The sequence below is a fragment of the Rhopilema esculentum genome, chromosome 6 (genome assembly GCF_057945365.1).
Source record: "Rhopilema esculentum isolate cy_ngs chromosome 6, ASM5794536v1, whole genome shotgun sequence".
Taxonomy (NCBI): Eukaryota; Metazoa; Cnidaria; class Scyphozoa; order Rhizostomeae; family Rhizostomatidae; genus Rhopilema; species Rhopilema esculentum.
In genome coordinates this window covers 5,015,956-5,025,666 of record NC_142820.1, presented here as the reverse complement: position 1 = coordinate 5,025,666, position 9,711 = coordinate 5,015,956, and the positions used below count along the sequence as shown (strand labels likewise).

Genomic DNA, 9,711 nt, shown 5'->3' with positions numbered 1-9,711 from the left:
GGAGCCAGTTTGCCCAGTCTGATCTGGACGAACAAGATGGCTTCACGTCTCGTGTGTATCGTCACTGGGGGTGCCTCAGGTTTAGGTAGAGCCACTGCTGAACTACTTGCTCGTCGAGGTGGTAAGGTCCTCATTGCAGACTTGCCAAAGAGCGATGGGGATAACGTTGCCAAAGAAATTGGAGAAAATTGCCAGTTTCAGGCTACTGATGTGAGTATCGATAGGTCTTTCTCATGAACGTTGTTCACCAAACACTGTATGCGGCTATGCTAAAGCAAAATAGAAGTGGCTGCCTTACGCCAAAAGCCTTCAGAGAACGCCTCTGCCCAAAACAGTGACATAAACCCGCACCGAAGATCTTTGGTTGCGCCTTATAGCACCACACTGGCCTTTCTGCCCTTTTGCCCTCCAGCCAGTCTGCATAGAGTGCACACAAAATCTTTTTTCAGAGGTTTGTCTAATGCGCACCCAAATGTATGGCTGCAAACACATTTTTCTGGGCACTGCAAAATTTCAAAGGATCACTCTTTTTGAAACATTGGGAAACCTTGCTTTTCTATCTTACCCTCAACAACATATTCTTTGAAGAATTGAAATAAATTTCTACGCTGTATGGGCTATCAGAAAGTTTGTTTTTTTTATAAAATGATGATATGTTCACCTAAATAAGCAGCATCAGAACCATCTGATTGTCACAAGTTGAAAAAGTTGCTTTCAAAATGATGTTGGTAATTACATCAGCAATCTGGTCATTGTTAGAGCAATAAATTGATGAATAGATTTGTCATATATTTGCAGTGATTCTCAACTTTGAGCGTCTATATCAGGAAAACGAGTAAAAATTTTGCAAAAACAATTTCACAGTACCTTTGAATTTTTGACTGACTACCAAGTTATGCAAAAATCTCAGAATTTTTTTGGGTTGGAGTGACCCTTCATCCAAGTCAGAAATCATGAATCACTTTGGCTAAGTGCAGTTTTTAAGCAGAATGATTTTTCCAGATTCTTCTCATCCCCTCTTGTTTCATTTTTGAGGAATGGGAATAGCATGGAAGACATTTATTTTCAGGGATGGATCAAGGAAAATATCTACTTAGGGTATAACAAATAGGAGGAAGGGGTCTGGGGGCAGTTACCCAATAAAATGTTAGGGATCAGGCTTTTTAGATTACCATGGAATGTATCTCAATTTTCTTCTTTCAAAATTCTTGTGTGACCCCATGCTAAATTATAATATGAAGTAAATATTTTGTGAAATGTGCAAAACAAAGCACTTTTACAAGAAAAATGCTGTGCACACATGGTGAGAGCCATTCTTATTGGAAGCTGCATTTTGCCTACTGAAAGTTTGTGCACACTATGTCAGCACTCTTGCATGCATGCACAAATTTTTTAATTGTCCCTGCACCCAAAAGATCTTGTCGAGAACTACCATGCTCTGCAGACTGGCCCTCCAGTTTGCATTCCTTGATTTTGCAGCGAGTAAGTTTATTATACAGCAATTTTTGGTGGGATCAGGTCTAGAGAAAAATCTGAAGCAAGGGGAAGGGTTTGGGGCTACCTCCCAGATATTTTGTCATCATTGATTTTACATTTCACATTTTCCTAGTTCCGAGTTGACCAAGCCTTGCTTAAGTGTGCGAGTGCGTAAGCAGCGCTGGCAGGCAAACTATGCTGATCAAATTACATCTGCAGGCATATCTGAAAAAGCAGTCTTAGACAGACTTGTTCAAAGTTTTCAATTGTTCAAGAATTTAGAGAAACAATTCAGCTACAAGTTTCACCATGTTAAAATTAAGCTTTACCGCTCTGTGAAAGTGATTTATGTAGCAAAAAGAGAATAATAGATTTTCCTAACAGCAAGAACAAGATATCCAAAGATCTTGATATGATTATTTATTCTTCTTGCATTGCTGCAGCAAACTATCAGTTGAATCAGTCATTGATTGAAGGCTTCCGTGTAAAAAATTAAGGACAAGCTACCAATCTGGATGGAGCATGCAAAAGATGAACATTGTGATTGCTGTTCATGGTTAAAATATTGAAAAAGCTCAATTTTTTTTAATATTTTAACCATTACTTATAGTATCCAACAATATCAAGCCAAAAAACAAACTGAAAACCAATCCACTCGTTTGTTGCTTAGATAAAAAGACGCAATCGCTGCAAATTTTCCCTTCTCTGTTGTAAACTAGAGTTTGTTTTAAATTCTATAATGCTATTTTTGTTGATAAAGCCATCATCATTCTAAAGTAATTGTTTGTTAATGGTCTTTGCGTAATTAAACCTTACTTTATGTCTTATATTTTAAACAATTTTATATCCTACGCATTGCATATGAAACAAATATTGCAGGCACTGAGGTCTGGAGTTGATGTCAGGGAGGTCTGAAGTTGATGTCATTGATTTTGAACTTTGCTAATTGAAGACCTTTGTCAAAATTTGACCTCATCAGATTTTAAGTCATCATGCTGAAATTAATCTATACTGAAAACATAATGACTTTGGTCTCGAGTAACTAGGTTTTTATTAGGAATATTTAGATATTTCTAAAGATTTTACTAGGATTTGCTGTTGCAGTGAAATATTGATATAAAGTTTGATGTTTGTTTCTCTGTTATGGTGCTAGCATTAAGCTTTGATAGAGAAGGGTTTCGGTTGACATTCAAATAGAGAAAATGAAAACTAATGGATGAACAATTTTTAAAAATCATTTCATGACAGAGTCTACCCACATTTGTAATATGCATACTTGGATGATACAGATATTAAGAATACAACATGCATTGAAATTGGAAAAATAACAAACATAAAGAGGGATATCCCTGTTACTAGGGTAGTTTTAAAAAAATATTTTTTTGAAGTTTGAATTTATTTTTCACAAAGCTTGAATTTCAATAGGAACATTTGAATATTCATTATTGTTTGTTAACTTTATGTTGAATCTTTACAGAGTACAGCAAAGATTTCTATATGGTTGCCTAAAAGATACTATAACATGCCTTGTTTGGTCTTTGTGTGCAATTTATGGCATCAATTCTTAATTTTCTCACAAAACCCAGGCAAATAAGAAAAGGGGAGAAAAGGAATTTGGTAATGAAGTTTAGGCCTTTTGTGAAGAAATTTCCAGAAGGTTGCTAGACAGCCAGCATGTCCTTCCAACTTAATAATAGAGAATAAAGAAGGTCCTCAAGGTCTCAAGGAGCATATAAGGCTAAACATAGGTTCAAAGTTGATGCTTTACATCAAAACTCACACCCATATGTCTTTTTTCTCAGCTTAAAATGCTAGCTAATCGCACAAGAAATACAAGAGTATGCAAAATTTTGTCTTATGTTAGAGGCATATTTTGCATCCAGTAGTTTATTCTGTTCCGAAAAACACATAAGTGGCTTACTAAGCCTTGTGCTTATGGAATTTACAAATGTTCAACTCTTTTATCGTTCTATGCAGAAAATTTCTTATCAGTGGCTTACTTTGAAGTAAAGCTTTGTGGAGAGGTACAGAAGTACCCCTATCTGTTTAATTCTAAGGGATCATAAGGATTCTGGGAAAGTTTCTAATTCTTGGACTGAGATTGCATGGCATTAGAGCTACCCATTGATCTTTGCAAGAAAAGAAGCTTTATGTATGGGAATGAGTGACATCAAACGCAAATAGTAAAGTATTCATAGGCTGAATATACAAGCAAATTTATGTTCTTTTCTTTCCTTTCTTCTGAGCACGTAGAGGTGCAAAAAAACTTTCTTGCTGTATGTCTTGAAAAACTATGAACCAAAAGATCTTATGGGTAGGCATGTAAATACTGAGAAGTGTGAATGATTGACCTGTATCAGTTTAAGGCTGAGTGCAATTTGAGTATGGAATAACATAATTGGCTTATTGTCAGTTAGAAATTTTGTACTGCTCATCCACCCCCCCCCCCCCCCCCAATAGATATCTGTCAATTTAAGTACTGATTATTGCACTGACATGCAGAATGTGCTTATGCATTTGGGATATGTAAGGTGAAAGACAGTGCACTCTGTGGTGGATCCAGACTACCGCCATTACCACTCGAGCAGTAGTCAGATTATTGAAAAAATTGTAAAAACAAGGATCATTTTCATGTTTATCCTACTACTTTAAATTAACCTAGTTAAAAATTGAAAATATTTGATCGTGCTGCAAACCAAGCATTCCTTCCTAGAAACATGCCTGAAATTGCCACAGAGACAGAAATACTTTTTAATCCTTACCGCTATGGAAATTGCGTGCCAATTGGCAGAGTCACATGCTTGCAAATAAAAGGCGAGCATGGGTGGATGATGAAATAATGGCTTGCTAGCTAGGGGGGTTGAGTCAGCATAGAGCGGATTTGAGCTGAAATGAGCGGTAGTCAGCCTGCCTAGACCAATCAAATCATCAGAAATCACAGCCAACCTGGGAGGATGCATACAAATTTTGATGACAACCAATGAACAACCAAGTTGACTACCGCTCAGATTGGGGGTTGAGTAGTACTGCCGCTCAACACGGCTCAAACTTTACAGAAAGATTAGGGGATGCCTACACATTCTGCCAGTGGGCAAACTGTAACTTCAAAGCCGATGTGACCCATTATTTTGTACAATACATATATATTGGTAGGAAAATATTTTGTAAGAATATTAAGACTCAAATATTCTAAAATTTAGGAAGGCACCAGGACTAAAAGTCAGGCCCACAAAGTTTGCCAAAAGTATTATTCTTTGTTTAACAAAAGTTGCTCTCAATAATTGCAAATCTTATCTGGCTTTTTAAACTTATAATTTCCAACAGGTCTGATTTTCATAAGTAATTGTGCGACTTAATGCGAGTTTTAGGCGACATTTCAAAATTCTGCCAAATGTATCTTTTTTTCTTATTCTATGGTGTTCCTCAGCTAAATGCCTTAAATATTTTTAGAATATCCATCCTCAGAATATTGAATAAGATTATTTGTTGCTTCTGAAGGTTTTTGTAGGGATACTTGAAATTTCACTAAAGCACGGCTCATGTCTTGAAAATGGTTTACATGAGAAATTACAGTAAATAATAATAAACAGGCTGTGACCATGAAATGGGTGTGGTCTAAAGGGTGTGGTCGATCCTCTATCTAATTTTGGTGGTAGTCAGATTTTTGGCTGGATTCGCCACTGGCACTCGATACCTAACAGTGGATCTTACACTTTTCATTTGTAGCTCCACTTTCAAATTTTGACTCTGCTTTTCCCTATAAATCATATCCTCTTTGGCACACTGGCAGCCATGTTTCATAGCTCATGTTTTATCTTTCCAGGTGACTTCATCAGATGATATAAGAGTTGCTATTCAGTTGGCTAAGGAAAGATTTGGTCCAATTACAGCTGCAGTAAATTGTGCTGGTATTGGCATTGCTGTCAAGACACTCAATAAGAAAGGACAGGCCCATTCTGTTGAAGAGTTCAATAGAGTTCTTCAGGTAATACTTACTTCCATCACCAAATGAACTGTCTTTGATTATGATAATGATTACAAGGAATGATTTTTCCCGAGATCTCATCCTATCTTGCATTTAATAAAATAGTTTGTTAAGAAATCTTTATTAAGTTAAGGAATCTTTCTCTATAGAATCTAGAAGTATCTTTGAGGGTTTAAAGGAAAATTGATGACAAAGAAAATTGATGATAATATTGGTAAAGAAAATGTTCCAAGGCTACTCATGCTAGATGCTAAAAATGTCATTTTGCTTATGAAAAGGTTAGCAGCAATTTTTGTGAAATTTTCAGTTGGTGCTAATGACTCATGGGCTCTGACAAAGGTTGAAAAGTGGGGGGGGGGGGGGCCAAGGGAAAATTTAACACCCTTCATCGGAGGCCCTGTGACTGTTTTGCAAAATTCCCTCTTCAGCAACATTTAGAACCTTTCATCAATAACAGACTTCCTGTTATCATTGTCCTTCAAAGAAGAACCAGATTCTAAAGATCTGTTACATTCTTTAGAAGATCACTTTCCAATTCGTTCACCTATGGGTTTAAGCAGATATTGTCTTTATAATATATAGATTTGAACCCATTGATTTCAGATTTTATATTTGCCTTCTATGTTACAACCAGTTGGCAAGATTGCTTCAATTCTTCCATGCTCCCTCTTGCCTTCTATATCCTTTTTTCCAAACTGTTGCTCTTTTTCCCCTTCCTCTTTAGTAATGTTGTCTTAAGCATTGGGATCAGTCAATATGACATTTAATGGATTATAGGCTTCAAGAATTTAGCTTAATTTTATCCCAATTATTGATATCATTAAAAAATGAATTTGCTCAGCGTTTGAGATCAATATCTGTTGGTATGACCCTTCTATAATTCCTAACATGTAAAGATGCTACATTTTCAAAACAGCCACACAACTTCTTTGTAAATTATGACTTGGAGCATTGGTGACCTACACATATTGATAGTGAGGACTTTTTAGACTCCTCACTAAAATATCTTATGTTAAATGGTTGTGGACTCTACATTGTTGCTTTTTACATTCTGACTAAGAAAATAAGCTATTTTTCCCTTTCTAATTTTTTCCCCACTTAAAATTTGATCTTTCCCTTCATTCTCAGTTTCTCTTGTTTCTCAAATGGTTTCTTTTTTGCTTGTTTCACTCTGTTTTAGTTTTTTGCCTGTTTTCCTATAATATCTCGTCTTTTATTGCAGACTTTGATACTGATTAACTCTATGAATCGATTTTTCCTCTGCGATATAACTAATGTTCGTATTTAGATTAATGCCGTTGGATCATTCAACATGATACGACTGGCAGCTGAAGAAATGGCTAACAACAAACCAAACGAAGAAGGAGAAAGAGGAGTGATAATCAACACGGCAAGTGTAGCTGCATTTGAAGGTCAAATGGGACAGGCGGCCTACTCAGCATCAAAGGGTGCAATTGTTGGCATGACACTCCCAATTGCACGTGACCTTGCAAGATATGGCATCCGAGTTAACACCATTGCACCAGGTAAGCTCAATTACAGTACGGTCTGACTGAACATTCTAAGGGTGCATCGTGAGACAAAATGAACTGCCAGTCTATGCATTTTTCCAGCCTCATTTTGTTGCACAAATTTTTAACACATAAGTCCTTGGTGATTGAATTTCTTAGCAAACCATTTTGAACACATGGCCAAATATCGAGAAACCCAAACATCTGTATAGGCTAGTTATAATTGTTTGCCGTGGAAATGAAATATTTACGTAAAATTTGCAACTTTGCACTATATTGAATACTGTTTCCTAAGATAAACTTTGTAAAATTGAAAAAATTAGTAGAATGGTCAAATAACAGTGTGAATTAAACAAAGCTGATGAATATAAAGACAAAAATACAACAAAGAGCAAAGGGCAGTTGAGCCTTTTTTCTGGCAGATGAACATGCTGTACACTCTAAAGACATTTTCGTTGTTAAGGTTATCCCTCGGGACATTTCTTAAGAAAGGCTAAGCTTATGGCTGGAGGGCGAAAATGTTAGCTGAAATGTTTCTCCTCCGGAAGAAGGAGGTCGTACAGGATAGGGAAAACATGAAAAGGGACAAAGGGAATGAAAGAGGAATATAAGAAAGGATAGCAGCAGAGGAAAGGAGAAGAAATAAAAAGGAGAAAGAAAGATTTATACGGAGCAAGAGTGATAGAAAAAAGAAACTAATGGAAGGAGAAGAAGTAGCTCATAGATCGAAGGGTATAGAACGAAAAAAATCAAGGAGGCATGAGCAAAAAATGAGGAAGAAATGTGATTAAAATAGAATGAATTTGAAGTTTTTTTACAAATTAAGTAATAGGCCAATAGGCAGGAAAAGGAACAGTGAAGCAGATGGATGATGCAAAAAAAATTAAAAGCGAGCAGAAACAACCAGAGGATGAAAAAAGATAAGAAATAGGGGAAAAGAAAGAAAAAGAAAGAAAGAAACATGTTTGAGAAGCAATTCTAGAACCTGGAATGTACCTCAATAAAACAAAGAAAATATTGAAAATTGGTTTGCTTATTCGCCAACGTTAGATAAAGGTTGAGACAGTAATACAAATATAAAGTGTTGTCATTTTGAAGAAAATTCAAGGCCGTATTACTCGGGTCTTTTTAATGTACGACAGACGAAATGCAGTGCCTTCCCGCCGTTACTTCCGCCTTTTTGTTCGTTTTTAAAAGCATCGGACTATTTCATTTTAATAAACAAAGGGCTATTTTAGCTTTATGTCAAATGCAGTCATTATGTCAGAATGACTAAGTCCTTGATGTCGTCTATGTTCTTGGGTCCAGTTAATAAATCATTTTTGGTATTATCGTACTTGTAACAAAAAGTTAATATGGCAAAGTTACACAACTAAACTATTGTAAAGCACTTTAAAACGGTTTTCCATAGCCCAAGTCGATTTAAAAAGCAAAACAATAGCTAAAACTGTTGAGACTATTGAGAGAAGAAATGCTTCTCGAATCTGCTTCCCAAGAACTTTGTACAACAAGCTTATTGTACGGGAATATATGAAAGTGAACAAGATAAAATGAGAATTCAAAAGCAAAATTCCTCGGAGAAAGATCCTTGATCGCAGGAAAAAGCTCAAAATCTTAGCCGTAAGGCAGCTTTGATTTTAATCCTTCTCAGACTTCGACCGTTCATTCATCCTCACGTACCTGCTCTGTTTGTTTTCATTTGTAGATTTAGATTCTTCAAATCCTTTTCTCGTTTCTTCTTGCAGGCCTGTTTAGAACCCCATTGCTCGCTGGCCTGCCTGAAAAAGTGCAAAACGAACTTGCCAAAGCAGTTCCGTTTCCAAAAAGACTCGGCTCGCCTGATGAATACGCCCATCTTGTTCAGTCGATTATCGACAACGTTATGATAAACGGGACAGTGATCAGAATCGATGGGGCACTGCGTATGCAGCCTTGAACGTGTAAGAAGAAATTTATCAATCCTTGACAGAATTTGATAATTTTACACTTAGAAGAATGCATAACAAATGATAAACGAGTTTCAGATATACAGTTATTTTATATAGAGCAAGTTTCTCTGTTTGTTTTGAAACTAGACGAATAAGAAATCAACAAGAACAAAAACGCACGGAATTCTACACGATCGATAAGCCTAAGGAGGAGTATATAAAAAAAATTCACACAGTGTCTAGTAAAGAGCCAGTCCTTTTGAACAATACGAATTTGCCACACTGTACAAAATAAACACACCCAACATCTGTTCAATATGAGAAGCGATTGCCTAGCACGTTCTAACATGAAACATTGATACAATTTTCAGCATGGTTTGCTGGTCTTCTCAACATTCGAGAACCTTCTTTTAGTTGTTTCTGGGCAATGCAGAAGAAGTTTCACTTCCTAAGGCTCTCTTTGAAATACAAAACAAGGACATAATAGTTTTATCTTCATGACTGCAACATTCCCAAGTACCCATCATTCTACAAATACAGGTACTATCTAATTGTAGTGCTAATTTAATGTACTATGCCTGCCAAAAGTCCTTGGAACACCCTGAGATTTCTGTGATTTCGCGTGTCCCCTTCTATTTCCATGTCAACAAGGAGGGTGTTGCCCCCCTTCCCCCGCATACAATGTTGATTCGCTAGCTGAAAACCATAGCTATATAAAAATGTATCACTTGTGCATGTAGGATTATTCATATTTCCGTGGCACAACATTGTACAAGGGGTGAGAGGATGTTGCAGCTCGTTCACAACGTAA

At 36.5% G+C, this 9,711-nt stretch overlaps 1 protein-coding gene across 1 annotated transcript; it reads left to right on the top strand.

Moving 5' to 3' along the window:
• Positions 1–8,999, top strand: LOC135686412 (3-hydroxyacyl-CoA dehydrogenase type-2). Its single transcript, XM_065202638.2, has 4 exons — positions 1–210; positions 5,300–5,461; positions 6,750–6,987; positions 8,718–8,999. Exons 1-4 carry the CDS (start codon positions 37–39, stop codon positions 8,906–8,908), a joined length of 765 nt encoding a protein of 254 aa, XP_065058710.1. The 5' UTR covers positions 1–36; the 3' UTR covers positions 8,909–8,999.
• The last annotated feature ends 712 nt before the right edge of the window (positions 9,000–9,711 follow it).